The sequence below is a fragment of the Macaca thibetana genome, chromosome 1, assembly GCF_024542745.1.
Source record: "Macaca thibetana thibetana isolate TM-01 chromosome 1, ASM2454274v1, whole genome shotgun sequence".
Classification (NCBI taxonomy): Eukaryota; Metazoa; Chordata; class Mammalia; order Primates; family Cercopithecidae; genus Macaca; species Macaca thibetana.
In genome coordinates, this window is record NC_065578.1 from 98,109,192 (window position 1) to 98,136,515 (window position 27,324).

At 36.2% G+C, this 27,324-nt stretch overlaps 1 protein-coding gene across 1 annotated transcript in view; it reads left to right on the forward strand.

Annotated features, from left to right (window-relative positions):
• Positions 1–27,324, forward strand: part of SNX7 (sorting nexin 7) — a 485,686-nt gene that overhangs the window by 388,563 nt on the left and 69,799 nt on the right. The window contains exons 3-6 of the mRNA XM_050778514.1: positions 14,533–14,715; positions 21,068–21,178; positions 21,524–21,688; positions 24,900–25,098. Of these exons, the coding sequence (XP_050634471.1) occupies positions 14,533–14,715; positions 21,068–21,178; positions 21,524–21,688; positions 24,900–25,098 (658 nt within the window). The remainder of the gene's footprint in view (positions 1–14,532; positions 14,716–21,067; positions 21,179–21,523; positions 21,689–24,899; positions 25,099–27,324) is intronic.

Genomic DNA, 27,324 nt, shown 5'->3' on the forward strand with positions numbered 1-27,324 from the left:
ATGTTTGGTGAATCTGTTTTAATCACCGACTGGTTTTCCCGATATATGTATAAGCATATATTGTCTCTTGAGAAATGCTCTGTCAATTCGTTGGTGGAGTTAGATATCTAGGCCCTTACAGATAGGAGAATATCTGTAAAGACAACACTTTGGTTTAGGGAATAGTTGTGGTTTACGGTAAGACAGGATCCATTTTTGCCATGCCTATTTAGGGCACAGTCAGCTGGTTGTGCTCCTTAAAACCATTTTGATTACATTCCTGAGTTGGGTCTGCAGCGTTATCTGTCTGTAGGACATATATTAAACCTCTTCAGAAGTTCTGGTTAGAGTAATTGTTTTCCCTGGTTTCTTTTGCTTCCAGTTAGTCATCACTGAAACATAGTTGGGTAGTTGGCTGATACTGTGTTTTATGTGCGTATCTATTACCCAAGCTTGTTTTAAGGCCATTTCGGTTGACCTTTTACCGTTTGTAGATTTTGCATTCATGGCTTTAAAATATTTTTGACATGCAATAATATGACATACCGCTGAGGCACAAATGCGAACTGCACCAGTGTGCTGGAGGATGTGCTTAGTTGGGGAGCCTTGCCTACCTTTCAGCCTTAGTATTTTAGTTGTTGTTGATTTGTTCTTGCTTATATATGGAGTTGTCTTTATTGTGGTGATTAAAAACATTGATTTGTGAGTGTATATGTCTGAGTGTAAAAAATGTCCCTAGCAGAAAGGGAAATGCTACAAATCTGGAACTTACCTCTGCCTACCTACCACTTGTCAAGAGAATTTTTTTTATTTCTAAGTTTCTTTAGAAAACTGAAAAGAGGCTGGGTGTGGTGGCTCACTCCTATAATCTCAGCACTTTGGGAGGCTGAGGTAGGAGGACTGCTTGACGTCAGGAGTTTAAGACAAGTCTGGGCAACATGGTGAGACCCTGTCTCTACAAAAAAATTTAAATAAATAGTCAGGTATGGTGGCTCCTGCCTATAGTCCTAGGTAATTGGAAGGCTAAAGAAGGAGGATCTCTTGAGCCCAAGAATTTGAGGTTACAATAAACTGTGATTGTGTCACTACACTCTAGCTTGGACAAAAGAGCAAGACCCTGTCTCTAAAACAAAAAAAAAAATTAAAAAAAAAAAACTGTGGAAAGACACTATATACTTATCCTACTCAAACATACCTTTTGAAAACTTAAAATGATTTTTATTATGTAATATTTTGATACATATGAAACAATATACATATTTATAAAATATCTGTTTATATTATATAGCTGTCTATATAATATCTATAGTGTAAAGCCAGAACAAGCAACAGCTTGTGGGCCAAATCTGGTTGACCTTTTATAAATAAAGTTTTATTGGGACACAGTCACACTTATTTATTTGTGTATTGTCTATGACAGCTTTTACACTACAGTGGCCAAGATGAGAAGTTGTGACAGAAACCAGATGGCCTATAAAGCCACAAATATTTACCATCTGGCCCTTTACAGAAAATTTTTGCAGATTCTTGGTAATAGAATGATAAAATTTGCATCCATGTTCCACTCCTCAGGTTAAGAAATAAAACATTAAAAAATTTTGACATCCCTGTGTTCCCCTCCGTAGATTATCCTTCTCCTATGAAAAAGAAATGGATAATCTGAATTTTATGTTTGTCATTTGTTTGGTTTTTATGGAAGTTTATATAGGTATCTTGAAGTAATATATTTTAAAGATTTACTGATTTGGGAGCCTTGAATGTTTTAGGACTTTAAAAAATGATACCATCCTGTGCAAATTCTCCTATAATTTGCTTTTTTTCTCCTAATACTTAGTTTATGAGAATTGGCCATATTGCTGTATGAAGTTGTAGTTTATTCTCATTGCTCTGTAGTATGTACACCCTTATATGCCTATTTCACTATTTATCCATTTTTCTGTTTCTAGTGTTTTTCTAATTTCCAGCAATGCTTCCTTGAATACACTTGTACTTCCTCACATTCTGTATGCTACAGAGCTGTATACTGACTACGTACATTTACTTATTCTTGCTTTAGATTTTTATTTAACTTCATGGGAAATTGAAAAAAAGTGAATTCAGTGATGAGTCCTAGGGACCCCTGTCATATTTTGATGTAAGATTTTGACCCCTGTCATACTTGAGCTTATTGGCCGTTAGCTCAAATCCTGCTTCTTTCACTTAATAGCAGTTACTATTCGAACAAGTAATTTAATCTGAAAATAAGAGGAGAAAGAGCACCTACCAATAGTATTTCTGTCTTTCTAACAAGGGGGAAAAATATACTCTACAGGAGTGTGGTAAGGTTTACATAAGATAATTCATATAAACCCTTCAAGCAGACATTGTGTACCACACATTTATTATCTTTTTATCCTCTTAGTCCTCTGTGATCTAAGGTGAGCTATGACCTCTCTAAGAAGTTGAAAGTAAGAAAACTGAACCTCAGAAAAGTTACTTGACCAAGTTCACTCAGCTGGTACATGTGTAAACTTGGATTAACTTTAGCACTGTGTATGTACAGAGACTTTTTCTCTTATTATACCACTCTTATTTTTTTCTGCCAGAAGGGAAAATTATGTTAAATAAAATTATGTGTAAAATTTCTAAGGTCAGTCTATAGCTCTGTAGTATATAAAACTTGAGGAAGTACAAGCATATTCAAGGCAGCACCATTACAAAGTAGAAAACCTAGAGACACAAGAATGGATAAATTGTGATATATGTATGTAAGGGTATATATACTATGTAGTGATGGAAATCATGTCAAACAAGATTAGAGTGTTGTATGCCCCTTTATAGAATATGACAGAGGCTGGCTTTTCCCCCAGTCACATTTTCAACAGTGTTCCACAGAAAGCCTTTCTCATTTTTATTATTATTATAAGCAGGCAGATTGGAAGGATTTGTAAACCAAAACACAGCTGGCAAGTCTAAATTTAGGCCTATCAAGATGAGTGTCCTTCTTAACAACATGGTTTCTCAAACTCCTTCCACCTTAAGTTGCTTTTTTACCAGATGTCTCTTGGGTGTGCGTGTTTCTTGTGCATCAGCAATTTTATTTGCATGGCCTTTTCATGCCAGTATTCTGATTTATTACACTTCTCACATGGATTTTTTTCCCTGTGACTTGTAAAAAGAAGATAGCTGTTTGTGCACAGATGGTGGGTGTGATTTAGTATTATCAGAGTAATTCATGTTACATTTATGAGACATTCCTGAGTAGCATTTCAATGAGGGACATTAAAGAAGGACACCTCTTAAAGAGGTCATATCTCACCTTTTAACCTATTTCTATTGCTATTCATCACCTCAGCACTCAAATATTGACAAACCATCATTTATTTTAAATTTCAGCTATCTAATTTATTTATTTCAGTGGTAGAATGTTGGAACCATCTAATTGCATTAAAGGAGGGTGGAAAAAAGCATTCCCAGAAATTCCTGGAGTTGACTACTAACCTGTTAAAAAGAATGGAGCAAGGTTGAAATATCTTAATCACAATTTCTTCCTTTTAACTTTGCCTCCATCCCCAGATTTTTATTGTGTACCATTTTAAGTGCAGAAATGCTGTGTGAGATTGCCAGGGCTGCTGTAACAAAGTACCACAGACTGGGTGTCTTAAATAACAGAAATGTATTGACTCACAGTTCTGGAGGCCAGAAGTCTGAAATCAAGAAGTCAGCAGAGTTGGTTCCTTCTGAGGGCCGTGAGAGAGGGATCTGTTCCAGACTTCTCAATGTGGCTTATAGATCTGTGTTCTCCCGTGTCTCCACACATCCTCTTCCCTCTGTCCATGTTTCTGTGTCTAGATTTACCCTTTTTATATAAAGATACCAGTCATAATTGGATTAGGGCCTATCCTAATGACCTCATTTTAACTTCATCAGATCTGTAGGGACCCCAAGTCTAAATAAGGTCACACTCTGTGGTACTGGGGATTTGGGCTTCAGCATATGAATTTGGGTGAGGTAACAATTCGACCCATAACAAATGCTTATAATAAGCCCCGAGTAACAACAGAAAAACTTACACTTAATTTGTGATTTTTGCAATAAATTCTGTTATCATGCTAACACCATTCCAATCCATTTATTTCAGTTAAGTTATTTAAGTGGTTTTTCTGACAGTCAGCGGATGTATTGTTTTGGAGTATGGATAAAAGACCATGAATTCTTGCAACACAGCCTTTCTTCTCTATTAAACACTCAAATCTCAGCCTGAAACCATCCCAGGATTTTCTTGTGTGTGTGCATTTTCAGTGTTCTAGCTATAAGAGTAAATGTTAAGAAGTAGAGAGTTGTCACACAGATAATTTTTATTCTGCTGTAATCTGTTGAAGGAAAAAGCAAAAAGATATATTTTCATTGTTTAAATGACCCTAAGATAATGGTCTTATATCCAAATAGACAGACAGGGAGACACACATCCATTATTGGGGAGGTGAGACCTTTGTTTGGAAAGAACAAATTTTAATGATCCATTTCTCCTGAAACACATCAACCGCAAAAGGTTAAATGGAGTTCTTTTTGGTTAATTGCTTCTTTGGATCTTCCCAAACACTTATTTTCTTCAGTTATTCATGTCCAAATGTTAAGTCTTTTAAGTATTGTCAGTATATTTTCTTTCCTTTTTTTGAAGTGAATATAAAACACTTTAGATAGTCAGTTTTATTGAGGTTTTAAGAATGCTTTTGAGTGATTCATAGTAATTTAAATCCTTCCACTGAAATCTGGAATGTTGCTAAATTTCAGCCTGTAATTTTCTGCCTTTGCTAGATATCGAAGCATATTTTTATGACACCACACTATACTCATTGGTATTGTGAGCCTTTGTAAATTCATGCAGATCTTTCTCACTCTACAAAAGGATGCATTTCAAGCAGAAGAAATAGAATGCTAAATTATGTAGTAGGTAAAAGAAGTAGGCTGTGGTGAGTTGGAAGGGTGAGCAAAAAGAATGCCAAAGCACGTTTGCACATAATGTCAGTAAAATACAAAGTACGTTTGCCCACCAAATTAAAATTTGTCAGCTTACAAAGTTGCTATTTATATGAAATGGTTTTTGAGAGAGATTTTTGTACATGCTGATTACACATTTATTTGGAAGCTCTAAATTCTGTTTTTAATGGCTGCTTAGTATTTCATTGTGTTAGCATCCCATTATTTAACTATGCAACCTTGTTAAGAAAAAAATCAAATATAATCCAAGTTATTCTGCCAAAACAGCCCTAGGCAACTGTTTTATCACTATGGTTCTTACTGTCTCTGAGCACATCATGTACAATGTTGACTCTAACAATTTTAACATTTTTTCTGGTTACAAAATATAACATATGTTTTAGAATATTTGGAAAATACAGAAAATCACATAGAAAAATATTAAACCCAACAGCAATCCCAACATCTGGAATAATTCCTGTTAACTTTTTTTTTTAAATAGCTGCTAAGTTCCCTCTCTCCCTCCCTGCCCATCCCCCGAGTCATACTCATACACATACATTGGAATCTAGTTTTACACAAATTTTATATTTTGCCTTTTTTTTTTTTTTTCTGAATAACATACTGTGAAAGTTCTTCCAAGTTATTGTATGGTCTTCTAAATCATCTTTAAGTCACTATATTGTATTCTATCGTATGGATAGAATTCATTATATCTGCTCATAGAGATATAAAATGATATATTTTACTAAATTTTTTTGCAAGACATCTATTGCTTCTATATTTTTGTATGTCTGATTAATCCAACTGAAATTTGTCTTTTATTTCTTGCTTAATGCTTAAATGATCACAGATCTTTTTGTGAGAATAGGCTAAATCTTTGTAATCTTTATGACTATTGTTAATCTTCTTTCTTCAGTTAGCATGGCCTATGATAATATCTCTTCTATTATTACATTGAAGGATGACCTAAATGTTGCGTTATAGTTCACAGAGCTAAACTTTTTGTGGGAAGAGCCTTTAGAGCAGTGTTCTGAATATTACTGATGATTCAAAAGCATTTTTATTGATTTGGTTTGAGGAGAAAACAACTCCATATTATGATTTCATCTTTTTTTCCCAGTCATAGTTTCACAAAAAAGTATCTCTTCTTAAAACATCAGTACTTTATTAATGCATTTGGATCTGAGATATTTTGGAAATCATCAGGTCCAACTTTGTAATTTAACATAGAAAGGCCGAATTAGTGGTTCAGTGCCTGCTTAGTCAATGGCAGAGATAGGACTAGAAGCCATTTTTGGCCTCCTTTGTAATGATTTTTTTTTTTTTTACTCAGTACTAGCTAACCTTGTTGCTAAGCTAAAATGGGCTTTCTTGCAGATTTAATATTCAAATACATCAGTTAACTTTATAGTCTTATGCATAACAACAGACAAAACTTTTGATTCCAACATCTGTATCGCTACTTTAGGGGAACAAATGTATCTAAAAGAAAAAGTATAGAGTTGGAGAATAAGTTCTTACTGCCACTGCAGAAATAACTCATCCTATTGAGAGTGTTAGCTTTATCTTTGCATGTGAAAGAACCGTTATTTGAATTTAAAGTTTACTATAATTATCCTTATGTTTCAATTAATTTTATTTATAAAGAATAACATGTAGCCTTTCCTTTCCCATCTTTTTCTTTCTTTTATTTAGACAAAACTATTGAAGGTGACTGAGCAGATGACCAGTGGTGCCAGTTGAAATTGAAGCTGAGGAGGCATCCTGCATGGTTGGGGTTGAGAATAAGGCTGCCTTGACCTATGTGGTCAGAGCAGAGGAGGCAGCCAGTGTGGTTGGGAGATTGGTTATGTACAGGGGAATTGAGCCAATAAGTAAACATATTTGGGATAATAGGAGCCAGGCTTCTCACTGCCGGCAAAAAGTGTTATAAATATGGAAAAGGGAAAGGCTAGACAAGCCATGACATATCAAATTAGAAATAGAGGTATATAGGCCAGGCATGGTGACTCACACATGTAATCCCAGCACTTTGGGAGGCCAAGGTGGGTGGATCATGAGGTCAGGAGTTCAAGACCAGCCTGGCCAAGATGGTGAAACCCCATCTCTACTAAAAATACAAAAATTAGCCAGGCGTGGTGACGGGCGCCTGCAATCCCAGCTACTCAGGAGGCTGACACAGGAGAATTGCTTGAACCTGGGAGGTGGAGGTTGCAGTGAGCCAAGATCGCACCATTGCACTCCAGCCTGGGCGACAGAGTGAGACACCATCTCAAAAAAAAAAAAAAAAAAAAGAAAAAAGAAATAGAGGTATATAAGTCTAATTTGTGTACCCTTCGTATTTTATATCTAGCCATAGATCTAGAGCTGTATGAGTCTGTGTGTGTGTACGTGTGTGTGTGTACGTGTGTGTGTACGTGTGTGGGTGTTTGCGCGTGTGTGTGTTAGTCTATTCTTGCATTGCTATAAAGAAATACCTGAGGCTAGGTCATTTATAAAGAAGAGAGGTTCATTTTGGCTTATGATTCTGCATGCTGTACAGGAAGCATGGTGCTGGCAGCTACCTCTGGTGAGGGCTTTAGGCAGCTTACGATTGTAGTGAAAGGTGAAGGAGAGCCAACATGTCCTGTGGCCAGAGAGGGAGCAAGAGAAAGAGGAAGATCCAGGGTCTTTTAATAAACCAGATATTGCCAGAATTCATAGACTGAGAACTTACTCATTACCATGAGGATGGCTCCAAGCCATTCATGAGGGATTCACCCCAGTGATCCAAACACCTCCCACTAGGCCTCACTGCCATCATTGGGGGTCACATTTCAACATGAGATTTGGAGACGACAAACATCCAAACTATATCAGTGTATATATGTATGTATATGTCTCATACATTTATTTCCTAGCACTAATATCTTGGTTTGTAAATACCAGTCTTCTCAAAAACGAATCAGAGCTCTTCGGAGAAATGTCTGATTCCAGAGCTTGGGCAGGGAAAGAACAAAATATTATAAACTTGAAACATCTTGTTCTAAAAAGTAAAGTGCTCAAAGAATAATGAAGACATATCAAAAACATACTGGTGCAGCTTTAAGGGACTCCCACTTGTCAAACTTGGAACTGTTTAAACATCAAAATAAATTATGATGTTAATGAATTATATCCACTGAATAAAATAGGAATCTGTGAGTCTGTAGTCATATAATTAATTTGAGTCTATAGTCATATAATTAATTTAAACAAAATATTATACTCTTTCCCTTATTGGAAAACCTATTGATGGTATCAACATTGAAAAATAAAAAATAGCACTATACATATATACACTGATATAGTTTGGAGTGAGAGAGAATGAATAAATGAATAATGAACACTCAGGAAAACAAAAACTGGGCTGGCACAGTGGCTCACACCTGCAATTCCAGCACTCTGGCAGGATTTATTAATCTGTTTTCACACTGCTGCTAAAGACATAACTGAGACTGGGCAATTTATATAGGAGAAAGGGTTTAATGGACTTAAAATTCTGCATGGCTGGGGAAGCCTCAATCAGGGTGGAAGACAAGGAGGAGCAAGTCATGTCTTACATGGATGGCAGCAGGGCAAAAGAGCTTGTGCAGGGAAACTCCCATTTTTAAAACCATCAGATCTCATGAAACTTATTCATTATCATGATAACAGCATGTGAAGACGTGCCTCCATGATTCAATTGCCTTCCACCAGGTTCCTCCCACAACACATGAGAATTGTGGGAGTTACAATTCAAGATGAGATTTGAGTGGGGACACAGCCAAACCATATCACTCCACCCCTGGTGCCTACCAAATCTCATGTCCTCACATTTCAAAAACAAACATGCCCTCCCAACAGTCCCCAAAGTCTCAACTCATTTCAGCATTAACTCAAAGTCCACAGTCCAAAGTCTCATCTGAGACAGGCAAGTCCCTTCTACCTATGAACTTAATATCAAAAGGTTAGTCACTTCCTAGATACAATGGGGGTATAGGCATTGGGTAAATACACCCATTCCAAATGGGAGAAATTGGCCAAAACAAAGGGGTTACAGGCCCATGCAAGTCTGACATCCAGTGGGGTAGTCAAATCTTAAAACTCCAAAATGATCTTCTTTGACTCCATGTCTCACATGCAGGTCATGCCGATGTAAGAGGTGGGGTTCCCATGGTCTTGGGCAGCTCTTCCCCTGTGCCTTTGCACGGCATAGCCCCATCTTTCTGCTTTCATGGGCTGGCATTGAGTGTCTGTGGCTTTTCCAGGGGCAGAGTGCAAGCTGTCAGTGGATCTACCATTCTGGGGCCTGGAGGATGATGGCCCTCTTCTCACAACTCCACTAGGTGGTGCTCCAGTTGGGACTCTGTGTGGGGGCTCTCACCCCACATTTCCCTTTTGTACTGTCCTAGCAGAGGTTCTCCAGGAGAGCTCCATTCCTACAGCAAACTTCTGCCTGGACATACAGGCATTTCCATACATCCTCCGAAATCTGGGTGGAGGTTCCTAAACCCTAATTCTTGACTTCCATGCATTGTCTGTCCCAATACCATGTGGAAGCTGTCAAGGCTTGAGGCTTGCACTCTCTGAAGCCATGACCTGAGCTCTATGTTAGCCCCTTTCAGACATAGCTGAAGCAGCTGGAGCAGCTGAGACACAGGGCACCAAGTCTCTAGGCTGCACACACTATGGGGACCCTGGCCCAGCCCACAAAACCACTTTTTCCTTGTAGGCCTCTGGGTCTATGATGGGAGGGGCTGCCATGAAGACCTCTGGCATGCCCTGGAGAGATTTTCCTTACTGTCTTGGGGATTAACATTTGGTTCCTTGTTATTTATGCAAATTTCTGCAGCTGGCTTGAATTTCTCCTCAGAAAGTGGGATTTTCTTTTCAATCGCTTTGTCAGGCTGCAAATGTTCTGGACTTTTGTGCTCTGCTTCCCTTGTAAAACTGAATGCCTTTAACAGCACCCAAGTCACCTCTCGAATGCTTTGTTGCTCAGAAATTTCATCCACCAGATACCCTAAATCATCTCTCTCAAGTTTAAAGTTCCAGAAATCTCTAGGGTAGGGGCAAAATGCCACCAGTCTCTTTGCTAAAACATAACAAGAGTCACCTTTGCTCCAGTTCCCAAGAAGTTCCTCATCTCCATCTGTGATCACCTCGGCCTGGGTTTCATTGTCCATGTCATTATCAGCATTTTAGTCAAAGTCATTGAACGAGTCTCTAGGAAGTTCCAAACTCTCCCACGTTTTCCTGTCTTCATCTGAGTCCTCCAAACTGTTCCAACCTCTACCTGTTGTCCAATTCCAAAGTTGCTTCCACATTTTCAGATATCTTTTCAGCAGTGCCCCACTCTCAGTACCGATTTACTGTGTTAGTCCATTTTCATGCTGCTGATAAAGACATACCTGAGACCGGGCAATTTATATAGGAAAAAGGGTTTAATGACTTACAATTCCATGTGGCTGGGGAAGCATCACAATCATGGTGGAAAGCAAAGAGGAGTAAGTCACATCTTACATGGATGGCAGCAGGCAAAAAGAAGTTGTGAAGGGAAACTTCCATTTTCAAAACCATCAGCTCTCATGAGACTTATTCACTATCAGGAGAACAGCACGGGAAAGACCTGCCACCATGATTCAATTATCTCCCACCAGTTTCCTCCCATGACACATGAGAATTGTGGGAGTTACAATTCAAGATAAGATTTGGGTAGGGACACAACCAAACCTTGTCGCAGGCCAAGGCAGGAGGAGTGTTTGAAGCCAGGAGTTTGAGACCAGCCAGGGCAACATAGCAAGACCTTATCACTGTAAGATATTTTTTAAAGCAGTAGAAGAATGAAAATGTAATCATAATTCACTATATGGCTTGGCTCTGGATAAAAATAATTTTTTCCTTAAACCTGGATCTACCTTAAAATGGCGATAAATTAAGATGATGGGAGAGAGAAAAACATATGTATGTATTTGAGAAAAGGAAACATTGCCTATAAAATAGCTTCAGATAGGTCTATAGCATAATAGAAAGTAAAAGATGAGAAATGGTTCCAGATTGAAGGAGACCAGAGATATAGCAGTTAAATGTAACAGATGAACCTGGATTTAGTTCTGTACCAGAGAGGAAGAACATTTTCTTTTTAGGATGTTTTTGGGACACAGAAATTCAAAAGGATCTGTGGATTAGACTGTTGTATTATGTCAGTACTAATTTCCTGATTCAAATAGCTGTATCGGTACTATGGTTATATAGAAGAGTTCTTGTTTTCTGAAAATACACACAGACCTATTTAGGAATAATGGGGCAACATGTTTCCGGCTTACTCTCAATAAGTAAAAGTTTTCTCATCCCTCCTTTTCTCTCTTTTGCTTTCTCTCTCCTTAACTTTCTTGTACCAATTATAATTTATCTGCAGATCTAACATAGGCATGCTTCCTGTCAGATTTATGTCATTATTCTATCAGTTTCCTTTTCTTCCTTTTTTGTCCTCCTTTCACTTCCTTTTTTCATTCCCTTTCTTGTTTTTCTCTCTTTCCTTCTCTTTTTCCTTTCCTCCTTTGCTTACTCCCCTTTCTTGTTCTGTTTTCCACCATCCCCTTTTCCTTCTTTCCTCGCTTCCTTTATTCTTTCTCCCTGTCATCTCCTTGACACCCTGTATATTTATTTTCCTGGTCCAGTGTATATGGGCTGTTCTCTAGGTTTGCTGCAAAACTGTTAACCTAGAACATTATCTTCTGGGATATTTCCTTTACTTTGATCTTCTGTTGTAACTCTTGTTTTTAGATTCTGTATCTTCTTTCCTGGCATATTCCCTTATTTTGGAGAAGTCAAGAAGCTTCCAAAGAATAGGTACATGGGACGTTTTTTGAAATCTTCTATGTCTGAAATGGCTTTACTTTACCTGTATATTTGAATGACAATTGTCTGGGTATGTATAATTCTAGGTGGAAAATACTTCTCTCTCAAAATTTTGAAGACATTAGTTTATTATGTTGTTTCCAGCATCACCATTTAAGAACTCTGATGCCATTCTGATTTCCAAGATTCCTCCTTTATTTTACTTATATTCTTTCTTAAATCTTTCAGGAATTTAAAAATCTCTAGTTTATGAAATGTCATGGTGATGGATGCTTGTAGCAGTACTGCCTACCCAACCAGTGTCCTGTTCATTTTGGGGAGACCTCACAGGCCCTATCAACCTGGAAATACTTTATGTCAAGGATATTTTTCTTTTTCATTTTCTGGAATTCCTTTTATTCAGGCACTGCCTGCCTGAATCCTTTCATTTTAAAAAATTTTCTCATTTTCCATCTCTTGTTCTTTTGGTTCACATAGTGGGACAGTTCTTGAGCTCTGATTTTCAAACCTTCTGTTGCGTTTTTATATTGTTATCATATTTTAATTTTCATGAGTCTCTTTTTTGGTTGGTGTTGTTGCTGTTCTCTGTTTTTTTAAAAACAGCATGCTTTCTCATTCATGGATTTAATATTTTCTGTTGTCTTTCTGGTGATTTCATGGTTTTTAAAAAGTGTTTATGCTCTGTTCTTTCTGCTTCCTTTAATCTTCTGTTTTGGTTTGTTTGTGACTTTATTTCACATCAGAGCCTTCCCTCATGTTCAGATGTTTGGTAGTTCCTACACCAAATAATAAAAAGGAGAGTAGACATTCTGCATGCGCGGTAGGGGTTTCAATGTAGGGTGGTTATACAGAGACCTGGCTAATTCATTAGGGGGCTACAACTGTCAGTTTTTCCTCCAATATCAGCTAAGAGAGGAAACTTCCAACTATGGTGGGTGCTGTGTTATGAGTATTTGTGTCCACCCAGAATTCATACTTAGAAATTCTAACTGCCAAGGCGATGATAGTAGAAGGTGGAGTCTTTGGGAGGTGATTAGATCATGAGGGTGGAGCTCTCATGATTATGGTTGCTGCCCTTATAAAAGACCCCAGAGAGACCCTCACCCCTTTTACCATGTGAGATTGTAGTGAAAGGAAGCTGTTCTGTAAAGTGGGCCCTCACCAGATGCTGAATCTGCTGACATCTTGATCTTGGGCTTCCTAGTTTCGAACTGTGGGAAATAAATTTCTGTTGTTTGTAAGCCTAGTTTATTGTATTTTTCTTTAATAACAGCCTCAATGGATTATGATGGGGTGGGGATTGCACCTTCCTGCCAATGTTCTTGGGACCCGGTGAACAGGGTTGCATGTCTTTGGGTCTGGTATGCAGGACTTTCACTTGATAGCTGGCTTTTCATAGGACCTCTCCCCCATCCTACTGCATGCCCTCAAGTTCAGACCTTTCAGAAAGTAAACTTCCAGTGTTCTGCCAAATTGGGGTGGGAAAGTTACCTGATTGCCTAGGGTAGGTGAGGGAATCTGAGGTTCTAGCTCTTTTTTGTTTTATTAGATCTTCTTAATACCAATCATCTGGTTTTTGCTCTGCCACAACCTTTATGTCTACAGGTTCTTGGTGCCTCCAATTCTTGAACCTTCCTGGCATTCTACATCATAAATATCCTTGCTTCCAGTTTACTCTTCTCTTCAGTATTACTTTCCAGTTTTCTCTGCTCTGCTATTTAAGTTACCGCTTGATGATCAGTTCTCCAGTTTCCAAAAAGTAGTTGGCACCTTTCATTTACGTAGTTTTTGCTTCTTATCCTCACCTGAGTCTGTTAGTGCTACTATGACAAAGTATCTGAGACTGGGTAATTTATAAATAATAGAAATTGATTTCTCACGATTCTGGAGGCTGGGAAGTTCAAGATCAAAGTGCTGGCACTTTTGGCGTCTAGTGAGGGATTCTCTCAGTTTCCAAGATGGTATCTTTTTGTTGTGTCCTCACATGGAAGAAGGTGAAAGGGCAAGAAAGGCACTAGCTTGTTCCTTACAGCCCTCTTATAAGGTGGCTAGTACCATTCATGAGGGCTCTACCCTTATGACTTAATCACCTTTAAAGGTTCCACTTCTTAATACTGTTGCATTGGGGATTAAGTTTCAACATGACATTTGAAGGCAACAGAACCATTCAAACCATAGCAATCCTTGAGGCTTTGTACTTTTCATTTGTTTGTTTGTTTCTTTTTTTTTTTTTTTTTTTTTTTTTTTTGAGACGGAGTCTCGCTCTGTCGCCCAGGCTGGAGTGCAGTGGCCAGATCTCAGCTCACTACAAGCTCCGCCTCCCGGGTTTACGCCATTCTCCTGCCTCAGCCTCCTGAGTAGCTGGGACTACAGGCGCCCGCCACCTCGCCCGGCTGGTTTTTTGTACTTTTTTTAGTAGAGACGGGGTTTCACCGGGTTAGCCAGGATGGTCTCGATCTCCTGACCTCGTGATTCTCGGCCTCCCAAAGTGCTGGGATTACAGGCTTGAGCCACCGCGCCCGGCCTTGTTTGTTTGTTTCTTTACTGTCATCTTTTGGATGGGATTTTTAAGAGGAAACAGGTAAAAATACATGTTCAATATGCCACATTTAACTAAAAGCCCAGTAATCCTTTTTGTTCTTGATCTATTTCATTAATATTGATAGCATCTAGAAATGGAAGAGTTTAATTTTTCTATTGATATTAATTTTTGAATGTTTTATTTCTTAGGATGCCTCATTGATGGACATGAACTCCTTCAGCCCTATGATGCCAACGTCCCCTTTATCAATGATAAACCAAATCAAGTTTGAGGATGAACCAGATTTAAAGGATCTCTTCATCACAGTTGATGAACCTGAAAGTCACATTACTACAATAGAAACTTTCATTACCTATAGGATTATTACTAAGGTAAACGTTGGATGAATATTTTCTTGAATTTAGCTGCTTTTTTTGAAGCTTTGGAAGTAAGTACCTCTTGTTCATTATAATTCTCAACATTCCAGGATCTTAGCTGAATTGACTTTTAGTTTTTCAAACCTTTTGGCTAACATATTGCTTCTTATCTGCCCGTCACTTGTTCTGTATCAAGTCAGTGAAATTCAAATTGACTTGAGAAAGTCACTGATTTTATAGCAGCTATACTTCTTAGAATAAGAACATCTAGGTTTTTAGTTTAAAAAAGTTATTAAGAAATACCTTTGGAAAAGATGGGCCTCAAGTTGTTAATAAAAAAAGAAAATAGTTAAACAGTTTGCAATATTAGGTATTCAGATTTCTTTGGAACATTATAAAATATAGTATCATTTGTTTTTCAAAGTGGGGCAAGTGGCCACTTTGTCTCATGTATGAGATACTGTTAAGTGTGCAATAATTCAAGGGCAAAGTAGATCTAGAACACAGAGCTCTTTAATCATAGGGCAAAGCACTGCAAAGACAGTTTACCTCAGGCACAATTAAGCAATCACCTAGTATAATCTGTGTTTTAAGTCATTTATTTAATAGCATTTTAAAATAATTCTCTTTATAGTATTTTGTTTATGAAGCCTCACCCTAGACTTTTATACTTCATGTATGTAAAAGTACGTCTCTTTTTTTTGCTGAAAAAGTTCTGAACTATATTCCTATAATCACTTCTTCCAATGAAACTGCCACACTGCTATTGGTTATGTTTGCTAATTTCTTCACTTGAATTCTTAAAATCCCTTCTTGCCCCTTATTTCAGTCAGAACGAAGTGCAGACTTTCTTGTATGACATATAAAGGGGCTTCTCAGTCTGGTGCCAACTTGCCAGAGAAGACTTATTTCTTACACCTCACATTCAGTGCCCTTGCTCTCCACTCATGTAGAGCTGCTTCTGTTTTCTGAATATTTAGGGGATCTCTTGCTCTCATCACTTTGCATATAGTTTTCCTTCTGTTTGCTATGTCCATCCCCTTCTTAGACAGAAGAAGTCATGCTTAGTTTTCAATATACAACTCAAAATGTTAGATGCCTGTGAAGGGTTCTCTAGTTGTTACTGTCCCATGGCTGAAATAGTTATTCTTCGTCTGTTTTCTTATGCTATTCTATCGAACTCTTAAGAAATGTGGGCCGGGCGCGGTGGCTCAAGCCTGTAATCCCAGCACTTTGGGAGGCCGAGACGGGCGGATCACGAGGTCAGGAGATCGAGACCATCCTGGCTAACACAATGAAACCCCGTCTCCACTAAAAATACAAAAAAATTAGCCGGGCGTGGTGGCGGCGCCTGTAGTCCCAGCTACTCGGGAGGCTGAGGCAGGAGAATGGCGGGAACCCGGGAGGCAGAGCTTGCAGTGAGCCGAGATCGCGCCACTGCACTCCAGCCTGGGCGACAGAGCGAGACTCCGCCTCAAAAAAAAAAAAAAAAAAAAAAAAAAGAAATGTGAAACGTTAGAGTCAATATGGCAAAACATCAAAAGCTTATATTTAATCCAACTAAGCTGTCTTTTTAAATCGATAAACATGAGATAATAGAACTCACTTCTGTAGGGTTGCAGTAGAATAAGGAATCAATGGAAACCCCACTTAGTAAAATGCCTAACACATGATAAGCGTTCAGTAGTTGCCATCTACCTGTATGGGAATAGTTGCCATCTACCTGTAATTGCCATCTACCTGTATGGGAATAGATGCTTATTTGTATTTATTCTCAGTGAGTTTGTGAGTTTCTCAAGGAAGGTAACTATATTTTAAGTTATCCGTAATTCCAAACACAAATCTTAGGACATGATAAGTAAACTATTTATTTTGTTGATGAATGAGTGAAGGAATTATCTTAGCTATCTCAAGATGTGGTAGAGCAAGACAACATGGAGTTGAATCTTGATTTCTCACCTTCCTTGCTATGTGACTTGAACAATTTAACCTCTCTATATTAGTTTTCTTGTGTGTAAATAGGACAATAGTACTAACCTCATAAGGTCTTTATGAAAATTGAATGTTCATATAGGCATACTGCTAGAATAGAGCCAGATTTCTCCTATTACTACTGTTATAATTATCTATTGTCATTATCCATCCTAGCAAATAATTTGTGAAACTGAATTATTTTTCCATCATTCGCATCTCTCAGAAAGACACTCTTTCTAAAGTCACCTTATGAGTTTAATTTAATTCATACTGTTCCTCTGAGTTTTCCTATTTACGACATACTTTAAATGGACTGGTCTTATAGAAGTAGTAATAGTAGTAGTAATAATAATATTAAAGTGTATAAACTAGGAAACATTTACTGTGTGATTGCTTTGTGCCAGGTAATATTCTAACCAGTTGCTACATATTAACTCATTTAGGCTTACAGTAATCCTCAAACATAGATACTATGATTTACTCCCATTTCATGCATGAGGACACTGAAGCTTAGTGGCTTGTTAAAGGTTACACAGCATAGTAATTAGCTGAGCTGAGATTTAAATCCAAACAGTTTACTTTCATAGTATACATTTTTTCTATTATATTTTTGTGCATTTAGGTATGGATATGGTAAACTTTCAGTTTAACTATTATAAACTAACTTCCTTTGTTCTACGTCTCATTACTTTTACTATATCATAATATATGGACTATATCTATATATATAAAAATATATATTACAGATATAAATATATAAATAGTACAGGTATATCATGTTATCAGATAGTCTTTTCTTATTCACTTATCGTTTACTTATTTATTCCAAAAGATTGTATTGAGTACCCCTTTTCTCCCAAGTATTGTGCTTATATATTCAGAATACATCAGTGATCAGGGTAGGTCTGACAAAAGGAACTTTCTGCCTTCCTGGTGTTTTCACTCTGAGGAAGGGGTGTTTGTGTATGATGATATTAAATAATTAATTTTATTCTGTGTTAGTTTGTTCTCATGTTGCTAATAAAGACATACCCAGTACTGGATAATTTGTAAAGGAGGAACATTTAATTGACTCAGTTCCACATGGCTGGAACTGGGGGCTCACAATCATGGCAGAAAGCAAGGGGGAAGCAAGACACATCTTACATGGCAGCAGGCAAGAGAGAGCTTGTGCAGGGGAACCCCCATTTATAAAACCATCATATATCATGAGACTTATTCACTACCATGAGAACAGTATGGGGGAACTGCCCCTTTGATTCAGTTATCTTCACCTGGCCCCACCCTTGACGCATGGGGATTATTACAATTCAAGATGAGATTTGGTTGGGGACACAGCCAAACCACATCATATACTAAGTTATTTCTTTATAGTTATAAATATTTTGAAGGAAAAATATTGGATATTATGAGCATGGGATACGCCATCTAATTTGGAGGTTGAAAGATGGCCTTCCTGGGAAAAATCTTAGTTTTATAAATATTTATATTCATGGACACTAAGGATTATAAGGGTAAATGAATATTCACACATGTAAACTGACAATCACCTATTTAGGAATACTTAAGAATGATCCCACTGTAAATGATTATATCAGGAAAACCACATTTCTGGCATCTGTTCTTTTTATGGGAAATTATCCTTTATTGTTTAGGTTAGCATATTTTAAGTGACTGTTCTAAAGAAGTATTTTCTCTTTTGGAGATCTAGAGATGTATGTTCTCTTAGTACATATAAGAGTAAGAATGAAGAGATTTAACAAGATACTTTCCTTCCACTTCCTGTTTGTGAAAACAAACCTATAAATGCCTGTCGTTGTACAGTTAGGAGTTAAGCTATATTCTTGATTGGCTGAACTGACTATTAGATTTCATTTTCCCTCAGAAAAAGTTTTCTAAATTCTGAGTTTAGAATAACTGTTCACACTTGACCGAAGGTTGGTATTTTTGGAATAAATGTATTAGGGGGTAGAGATCACACGAGTTCATTAGTACTAAACTTCAAGTACCCAAGCTTTTATGGTCAAACATGAAAAATTGGCCAGCATTTACAATGTTGCTTCCATAGCAAACTGTATTCTATGTTAGAAGCATTATTTGTACTCCAAATGCACTGTATACAATACATGATATTTCTAAGTTGGATATATGTCATCAAACCCAGTTATTTCTACAGTTTGGAAGCTTTTGTGCATCTTTTTTTTTTCTTTTCTTTTTTCAAGACAGAGTCTCGCTCTGTCACCCAGGGTAGAGTACAGTGGCATGATCTTGGTTCACTGCAACCTCTGCCTCCTGGGTTCAAGCAATTCTCCTGTCTCAGCCTCCTGAGTAGATGGGATTACAGGTGCACACCACCATACCTGACTAATTTTTGTACTTTTAGTAGAGACGGGTTTTCACCATGTTGGTCAGGCTGGTCTCGAACTCCTGACCTCGTGATCTGCCTGCCTCGGCCTCCCAAAATGCTGGGATTCCAGGCGTGAGCCACTGAGGCATCTTATAATGACCAAATTTGTCCACTTTAGAGGGGACAATGATTCTAATCCTTGCTGTAGGGAAATTAGTCTTGTTCCAAACTCTGCTGATAATGACTGTTTTCCTCATCATATTCCTACATCTGTATCTCTTATAACCCTTCAAGACAAGAATGAAATCTTGCAATAGGAAGAAATAACATTCTTTTCGTTACTTACACTTATCATCTGTTTTATTCTTCTATTGCACTACATTAGAGAATTCCTTTGAGTCAATGATAGAGTGATGAGGATAGACTGAACCAATTATTTGACTTGATTTTATATCTTCTTGCTGGAATTGTTTACTTAAGAATTGTTTACTTAAAATGTTGGATATTCTTGAAGACATATACAACTCAATCTTATTTTAACTGCTGGTTTTTTTGTTTTGTTTTGTTTTGTGTTTTGAGTGCTTCATTGTTCGTTATGACAATGTATAGTCTTAGAAATTGGTAGTGGACCTGTACATATGTACCTGGTACAAGGAGGTGCTCAGTCATATTTTTTAATGAGTTACTCTAAACCATGTTTTGGCTGCATATGTATGTGTGTATGCATGTGTCTATTTGCATATGGACATACACACACCAACCAGCCTCTATTATTAAACTGCTGGTACTTGATTTAGTTTTCGTGTTTTTACCATTTCCATTTCATGTACCATGTTGCATAATAGTTAAGATTTTGTAGTGTTTTGTGAACATTTAGTTTCTCAGATTTCTGCATTTCATTTGCTCCCACTTTTTCCTATTATAAAGGGAATGTTGTACAAAGATACATTGTATGATATTCTGAACATTCGTTTTAAGAGAATAAACTTTGGAAAGTATAGCTTTCATGGACCTTATTTTATGACAATAAAGATTGCATCTTATGACTTGGACTGTTTAATTTTATAATTATGTCCATCTGTGTGGGTGATTGATATTTCTGGTGAGTGTGAAATATATATGCAGTGTGTCATTCCATGTTTACTTCTGCAGGAAAATCTCAACCTAAATATTACTGCATGTAATTTTTAATATGCAAAAATTCAGTTAAATAAGGTATTGGTGTGAGTGACTGTTTTCTTATGAGAGGTGAGTATGCATTAGATAACCCATATTTTTTCTTTGACTTGGGACTCAGGCAATAGAAATGAGGTTGATATTGTACCCATGTTCTTCTTGTCATATGTGTTGGCATGGATTTTTGGTTTGTTGAGAACAGATATTTTAATGTATTTGCTTAATTTTTAGGAGTTTAGGCATATAACCCAAAATAAAATTCTTTGAGAAATGACAGGAAGATTTTCTTTTCATATCAAATGTCTATTAATTACTTCTTTTAAAACAGTGGTAAAATCACTCTAAAATGTTAGAATTTTCATATACCAAAAGCAAATCCTAGCACAGCAATTCATTTGAGCAAATTCCAAGAAAACATTTTTCTCAGTTACATTCAGGTTATTTTCCAAATTGCAAAAATAGGACTTTCCTCAAATTCTGAATTCTAATCATCTTGAGAAAAGAAATATATTTGAAACCTAAATTCAGAACACACTTGCTTGTTAGCGAGAAAGTCATGCCAAAGATAATAGTAGTTAAAATCTTGTGGAAGGCAGATGGTTGTTGTAAGGCAGATTTTTCAGTTTGGATTTTAAATTTAAGTATGATATTTGCTTTCTTTCTGGAAATACCAGAAAGTTTGCTTTGTTTCATCTGCTACATGAATAGATGACAAAAAAAAAAAAAAAATACAGGCTGACAAACACTGAATAATTAGGATTTGTTAATTTTTCTTAGAGACCCATTTATTTCACAGTGTCTAAAATAACATTAGGCAAATATCTTCTATCTTATACTGGATGTGCTGTTATTTTCTCCTACTTTCTTCAGACATCTCGTGGGGAATTTGACTCCAGTGAATTTGAAGTTAGGAGACGGTATCAAGATTTCCTTTGGTTGAAGGGAAAACTGGAAGAAGCACACCCCACTCTGATTATTCCAGTAAGTTTGCAAAATTTTTTTTTTCATAGAATAGCTACCAGTTTTCTAGTGAGTCTTTTTGAATGCCTAAAACCTAATTTCAGACCTTAAATTCACTGTAATTCATTTATCTTAGGAATAACATGTATTTCTAAATGTTTCAATCTATGTACACTTTTAAAAAAAACTCTTCATAGTGTGTTATGATTTCTCATTTTTGGTTCTAAAATTGTGAATTTTTAAAAAATTTTTTTTATAAGAAATGATCAGATGTTCAACTAGTCTTCCAAAAAGGGAAAGCATAGAATTCCTTATAAACCTATGGCAAATAATACTCGAATACCTTTTTTATTTTTTTTGCCTTAGCCATTGCCAGAAAAGTTTATAGTAAAAGGAATGGTGGAACGCTTTAATGATGACTTCATTGAGACACGCAGGAAGGCTTTACATAAATTTTTGAACCGAATTGCTGATCATCCAACTTTAACATTTAATGAAGACTTCAAAATTTTTCTCACTGCACAAGCTTGGGTAAATGATTTTTATTTATACTCATATAATCTTTGGGTGTCTAGATCTATAGTAGATTGTATTCTTCCTCTTGTTTACCTTTACAAATCACGCAGTGGTGTACTTGAATTGAGATGGAATTTTTCAGAAACACTGGAGAGTTATCCTTCAGGTATAACCCTGTGTCAAATCTACATATAAATATTACAGAAATCTTGTATCTTCATACGTATATATATACATACACACACACATACACACACACACTCTCTCTTTCTCTCTCTCTCTCTTTAATGTTTTAATGTCAGGGTGCTTCTTGCATAAATAGCAAATACTGAACAGCTATAAATGTATTTCTTTTATTGACACTATAGTTGACCCTTGAACAACATGGCAGTTAGGGAAGCCAACCCCTTATGAAGTTGAAAATCCATGTGTAACTTATAATTCCCCAGAAACTTTACTAGCAGCCTCCTGTTGATTGGAAGCCTTAACTATACCATAAACAGTTGGTTAACACATATTTATATCTTTTGTGTATTATATACTGTATTTTTTGCAGTAAAGTAACCTAGAGAAAAGAAAAGGTTATTTAAGAAAATCCTAAGGAAGAGAAAATACACTACACAGTATCCTACTGTATCTATTGATACCATAAGTTTATGTTGTCTGTCTACCAGATGAATTGTCAGTCTGAAATGGAGGGCAATGACAGTGGCAGACCTCAATCTATGGTACTTAGCAAGCAATTCAACTTTTTTTGTAATGCCATGACTTTTCTCTGCTTCTTGGGAACATTTCCAGCATCACTAGTGGCACTTCATATGGGTCCCATGGTATTATTTCAGGTTTATAGTATTGTACTAAACACAATAAAAAATACATGGGAACCACAAGAGATCACTTTTTACTGCTATACCCGATTTACTGGAGAGATGAACTACTCACACGGAGATGATCAGCGTCACATGGCGTTTTAAGCGGATATTCGCAACACTTCAGCTAGCCACAAATAGCAACAGGAGGGCTACAAAAATAGTACAGTAGTACAGTGTGTACTGTAGTTAATTTTAATCGGTTTTGATTTAATACAGCATCTTTGTGTTTGTTTATGTTTCTCTCAACTGCAAATGGTGGCATGTGAGCCAAAATATGTGCACACGTTTTGATAAATGTTAACTTTTTATAATTGATTTATATACATTTTAGGGTAGTAAATGATAGACTAGTATCTACATATATTTTGTGCATTCATGACATACCTTTCTCTCCGGTTTTTCTACATTTCTAGACTATGTGGTTTGTGAGTTGTTTTTAATTGTTGCAAATCTCCAAAAAATTTTCCAATATATTTATTGAAAAAAGTCCACATGTGTGGACCTGCTCAGGTCACACCTGTGTTGTTCAAGGGTCTACTTTATTTTGAGTAATAATGGATCAGGGCTTTTTAAGCTAGGATAAAAGTCCTTATTAAATGGGTAGATGGATGAATGGAGATAGATGAATGGATGGATGGATGGATGGATGGATGGATGGATGGATGGATGGATGGATGGACAGATGGATGGACAGATAATATAATCTCCTTACTTTTCCTTTAATTATCTAAGTGGGAGAGTGCCTAATTTCTAATATGGAAACCTTATCCATTCTACTTGTTTTTTCTTTTATTCTATAAAGCTATAACTCTGCAAGAAAGATACCAGATAGGACAAAGAGTCAATATTAAACAGTTACTGACAAATGTTGAGTTTTATATCTCTCAGTTATTGCCAGTGGTGGAAGCTAAAAAGTGGTTCATTTCAATCTTGACAGATAGTCCTGCTCTATGGAAGCCCTTTGTGACTTATGTGAAATGAATATGTGGCCTGACTTCAGAACTTAGAAGCTGTTAGAAATATTCTGTACAGTCAACAGTTTCAGTAACAGCTTGCCAGTTGTGACGTGAGCTGTCTCTGATAATGTTTACTCTATCAAATGAGGCTGTAGTACTCTTGGATGAATGTGTTGCCTGGTCAAGGATGGCATCTGTTGTTATTGGCCCAAAAAAAATCACACTGAATTGGAAATAAACAAGTTTACTTTGTATGTATTATTTTCCGTAAGATATTCAGGAACGAAAACCTGGAAGAAGATAGACAATGTGTTATTTAATATTTGGGTAAATAATATATGATATTTTTATCTGTAGATTAGGTAGTCAGCAGTATTTTATTTGATCCCAAGCTTGTGTTTCAACAAGGGCCATAACCATTATTAGAATCCCTTGTCCTTTCTTTTGTTTTTATTTGTTCTTTTATCTTATGCCATACTTCTCAAGGGATATGTTTGTGTGTAATATATTCTTTTATAGGATTTCTTCTATCTGTTTTTCAAGTCTATAGTTATTCCTCCTAGGTTAAGTATGAAATAACTAGTTACGTTTCTTATTAAAAATTTTCTCTGCAGACAACCAGCCAGTGAAGGCGGTGTCACAGTTTACCCGCTTCATTTGGTTGAAGTGCTATAGTCAGGTAGTATCTATTGACAAACTACCCTAATGACTTTAAGTGGGCAGAGCAAGTTGGTGCTTAATAATGAAGTCTCTGGAATCAGACTTCCAGGATTCCAGTTCTTGCTCTATCACTTAATTGCTCTAGGATCTTGAGCAAGTTACTTAACTTTCCTGTGCCTCTATTTTCTTCTGTAAAATGAGGAAAATAATAAAACCTACCTCATAGGTTTATGGTAAATTACGTATATTAAAATGTCAGTATAGTGCCCAGAATGTATTAAGCTCTAAATAAATGTTAGCTACTATTACATCTAAAGAATTAATGAAGTTTTCCAATTTTATTTTTCAGAGTATAACTTAGGCCCTGAGAAATCTTATCTCAATCATTTTCCATTAAATTCCTGTTATAAAATATAGATGGTATGTCATATTATCCTTGTCTTCTCTAGTATCTCACTGAGCACTATTCTGTCTGTTAAACCCTGTTCTTTTAAAGATTTATGGTCTGAGGAACGACTGTATACCTGTTTTACATGAGTACTGTGAAAGGGAATATTATCAAGGAGGCTGCCACTTGGGACACTGTACCTTAATAAAGCTCATCTGCTTCAAGCTAACACTAAATGCCTATGAAACCATTTTATCTTAATTTTATTCTCCTAATTAGGTTTCTTTTTGTATGAGTCTCGGAATATTGAGACATGTTTCACTAGAAATATTTTGTTTTTTTGTTTCTAGGAACTCTCTTCTCACAAGAAGCAAGGTCCCGGATTGCTAAGCAGGATGGGGCAAACAGTCAGAGCTGTTGCATCCTCAATGAGAGGAGTTAAAAACCGCCCAGAGGAGTTCATGGAAATGAATAACTTTATTGAACTATTTAGCCAGAAAATAAATTTGATAGATAAAATATCTCAGAGAATTTATAAGGAAGAAAGGGGTAAGTAGAATTACTGAAATGTGTTTTCACAGTTGTTCAGTTTCTAATGAATCTTCACATTTGTTCGTGTAGTATAGCAACATGCAGTTAGAATGTCAGCTTCAAAGTGTGGCTTATTCCCAGCCATGTTATGGACATTTGTGATTCCTAAATGATTTCAAAGGTAGTTATGGCCAGTCTCCATTTTCACTTTTATCAATCACTAGCTGCTCTACTTCCCATTCATAGATAATAGTGGTAAAGTAAGCCCTGAGTTTACGACTGTGGATGTAGTTTTATGAAGTTTGTATTCAACATGGCACAGAGCTCAGAATCAAAGAAGTGATGTTTCAGGAAATAGGTTTTCACATTTTCTGGTAATTATTTTTTTCTGGAGGGAACAGGTATTCTGTATTATACTGTCAAAGTATGGCAGAGAGATTTATGTATTGGAAAATCTGCTTCTTTTCCTATTTTCTTTTTTTTTTTTTTTTTAGTTTATAAGTCAGAATGTATGATGAATTTTTTCTAATTCTAATCATGTGATTTTTTCACTAATTTTCTAATTGCATTTACTTACATTAAAAAATAGATAACTGAGTCAGCAAATAATTTCCTAATATAATTTGTTATTAGAGATCAGGAACTACATAAAGACAAACAAAAGTCCCTAAGTTAATGGCTTATTTGTTAATTGACTTCTACTTAACTGTACTGCCCATCACGATAAGCTGGGAAATATTTTATTTCTAGTATTCAGATGGTGTTTAATCATAATAAGCACTCAATTAAAATTTGTTCAATGATTGAAAAAAAACACGAATGAACATAAGATTTGGAATGGTGTAGGAAAATGTGCTTTATTAAGAATTGATTGGTTTTAAAAAGAGATACAGAAAAAACTTATAACTGAATGTACTTTGCCCCTTTTCTACCTTTTTTATTCATGCGTTGACACCTGATGAGATTACTGTAGTGACTGAATATAGTATAATAATTTGTTTTAAACCTCCTTGGTTTGCCCTTACATTTATTATTTGTCTTTTTTTTTTTTTAACCTGAAGAGGTGAATTATTTTAACTAGGTTCTGTGATTCCAGTTCTATTAAGTAGATTCTGGCTGCGTAGTTAGGTGGTATGGCAATTCAAAGAGATCTCTGGAAACTATTGGTAGTTAAGAGCTTTATAAGCTAACAGTGAGTATCAAAGAGTAATTAAGATGGTACCTGTTAAGCTCACAGTCTAGTTAGGAAATATGTATATTAACAGACAAATTACAGTGCAGCTAACTAAATGCTTGCATACAGATGTGATTTGAATGGTATGTAAGTGGAGTTTAGAATTTTAGGGCAGCTTTGCATATAAACATAAATATTGTTCAGGTTTAATGACAGACATTGACATACATTGAGAAATTTGAGATTTCTCAATTGACTCAATTGAGAAAAGAAAGTGGAAAATTTTCTTTTCTAGAAATTAGTTCAGTATGGTCATTATTTACCAGAAAGACAGGCCTAGGATCAGGAAGGTGGAGTTTGGAAGGACTATAGAGGTGATTAAATGTTCATTAGGTAACAACTAGTATCTCCATTGTTTTTAAATTTCATATTTTTAAACTTTTAATTTAATACAAACTTTTAAAGTTTTAATAGTTTAATTGTTTAGAGAAATATGACAGATATCAGCAAATCCTAATGAGTTGTAAGATGGCTGAATATAGACAATTTAATTGTATTTATATGGATAGTGAACAAAAAATGCTCACTGCTTATACATTTTCTACACAAAAAGCTATACATTACTGAAAATTAAGTGTGAAAGTAAAAATGTTAAGTTGTAAAGATATTCACATTTTAAAATGAAATCCAAATTTTTGAATATATAGCGTATCAAAAACTGAATGGTCTTTGGTTACTCATATATGCATTCTTTCATTGATACGAAAATATTTATTGAACTCATTACACATAAGGGTTTGAGATAGCAAAATAGTAAGACTCAGTCCCTGTTTTAAGGAGTATGTGGCCAAGAGCATTTGAGTTATAAGACATTGATAATACAGTGGGATAATGCTTTAATAGAAGTATAAAATTATGATAGGTATGATGAGCTCATTGAGGGCCAAAGCATCTATGAATCCTTTGGAACAGAATCAGAGATTTATTTGAACTGAAATTTAAAGGATTAGAAGTAGTTTGTCAGGTGATAGAAATGGAGGACAAGGCAGAGGGACATGTGCAAATGCTTT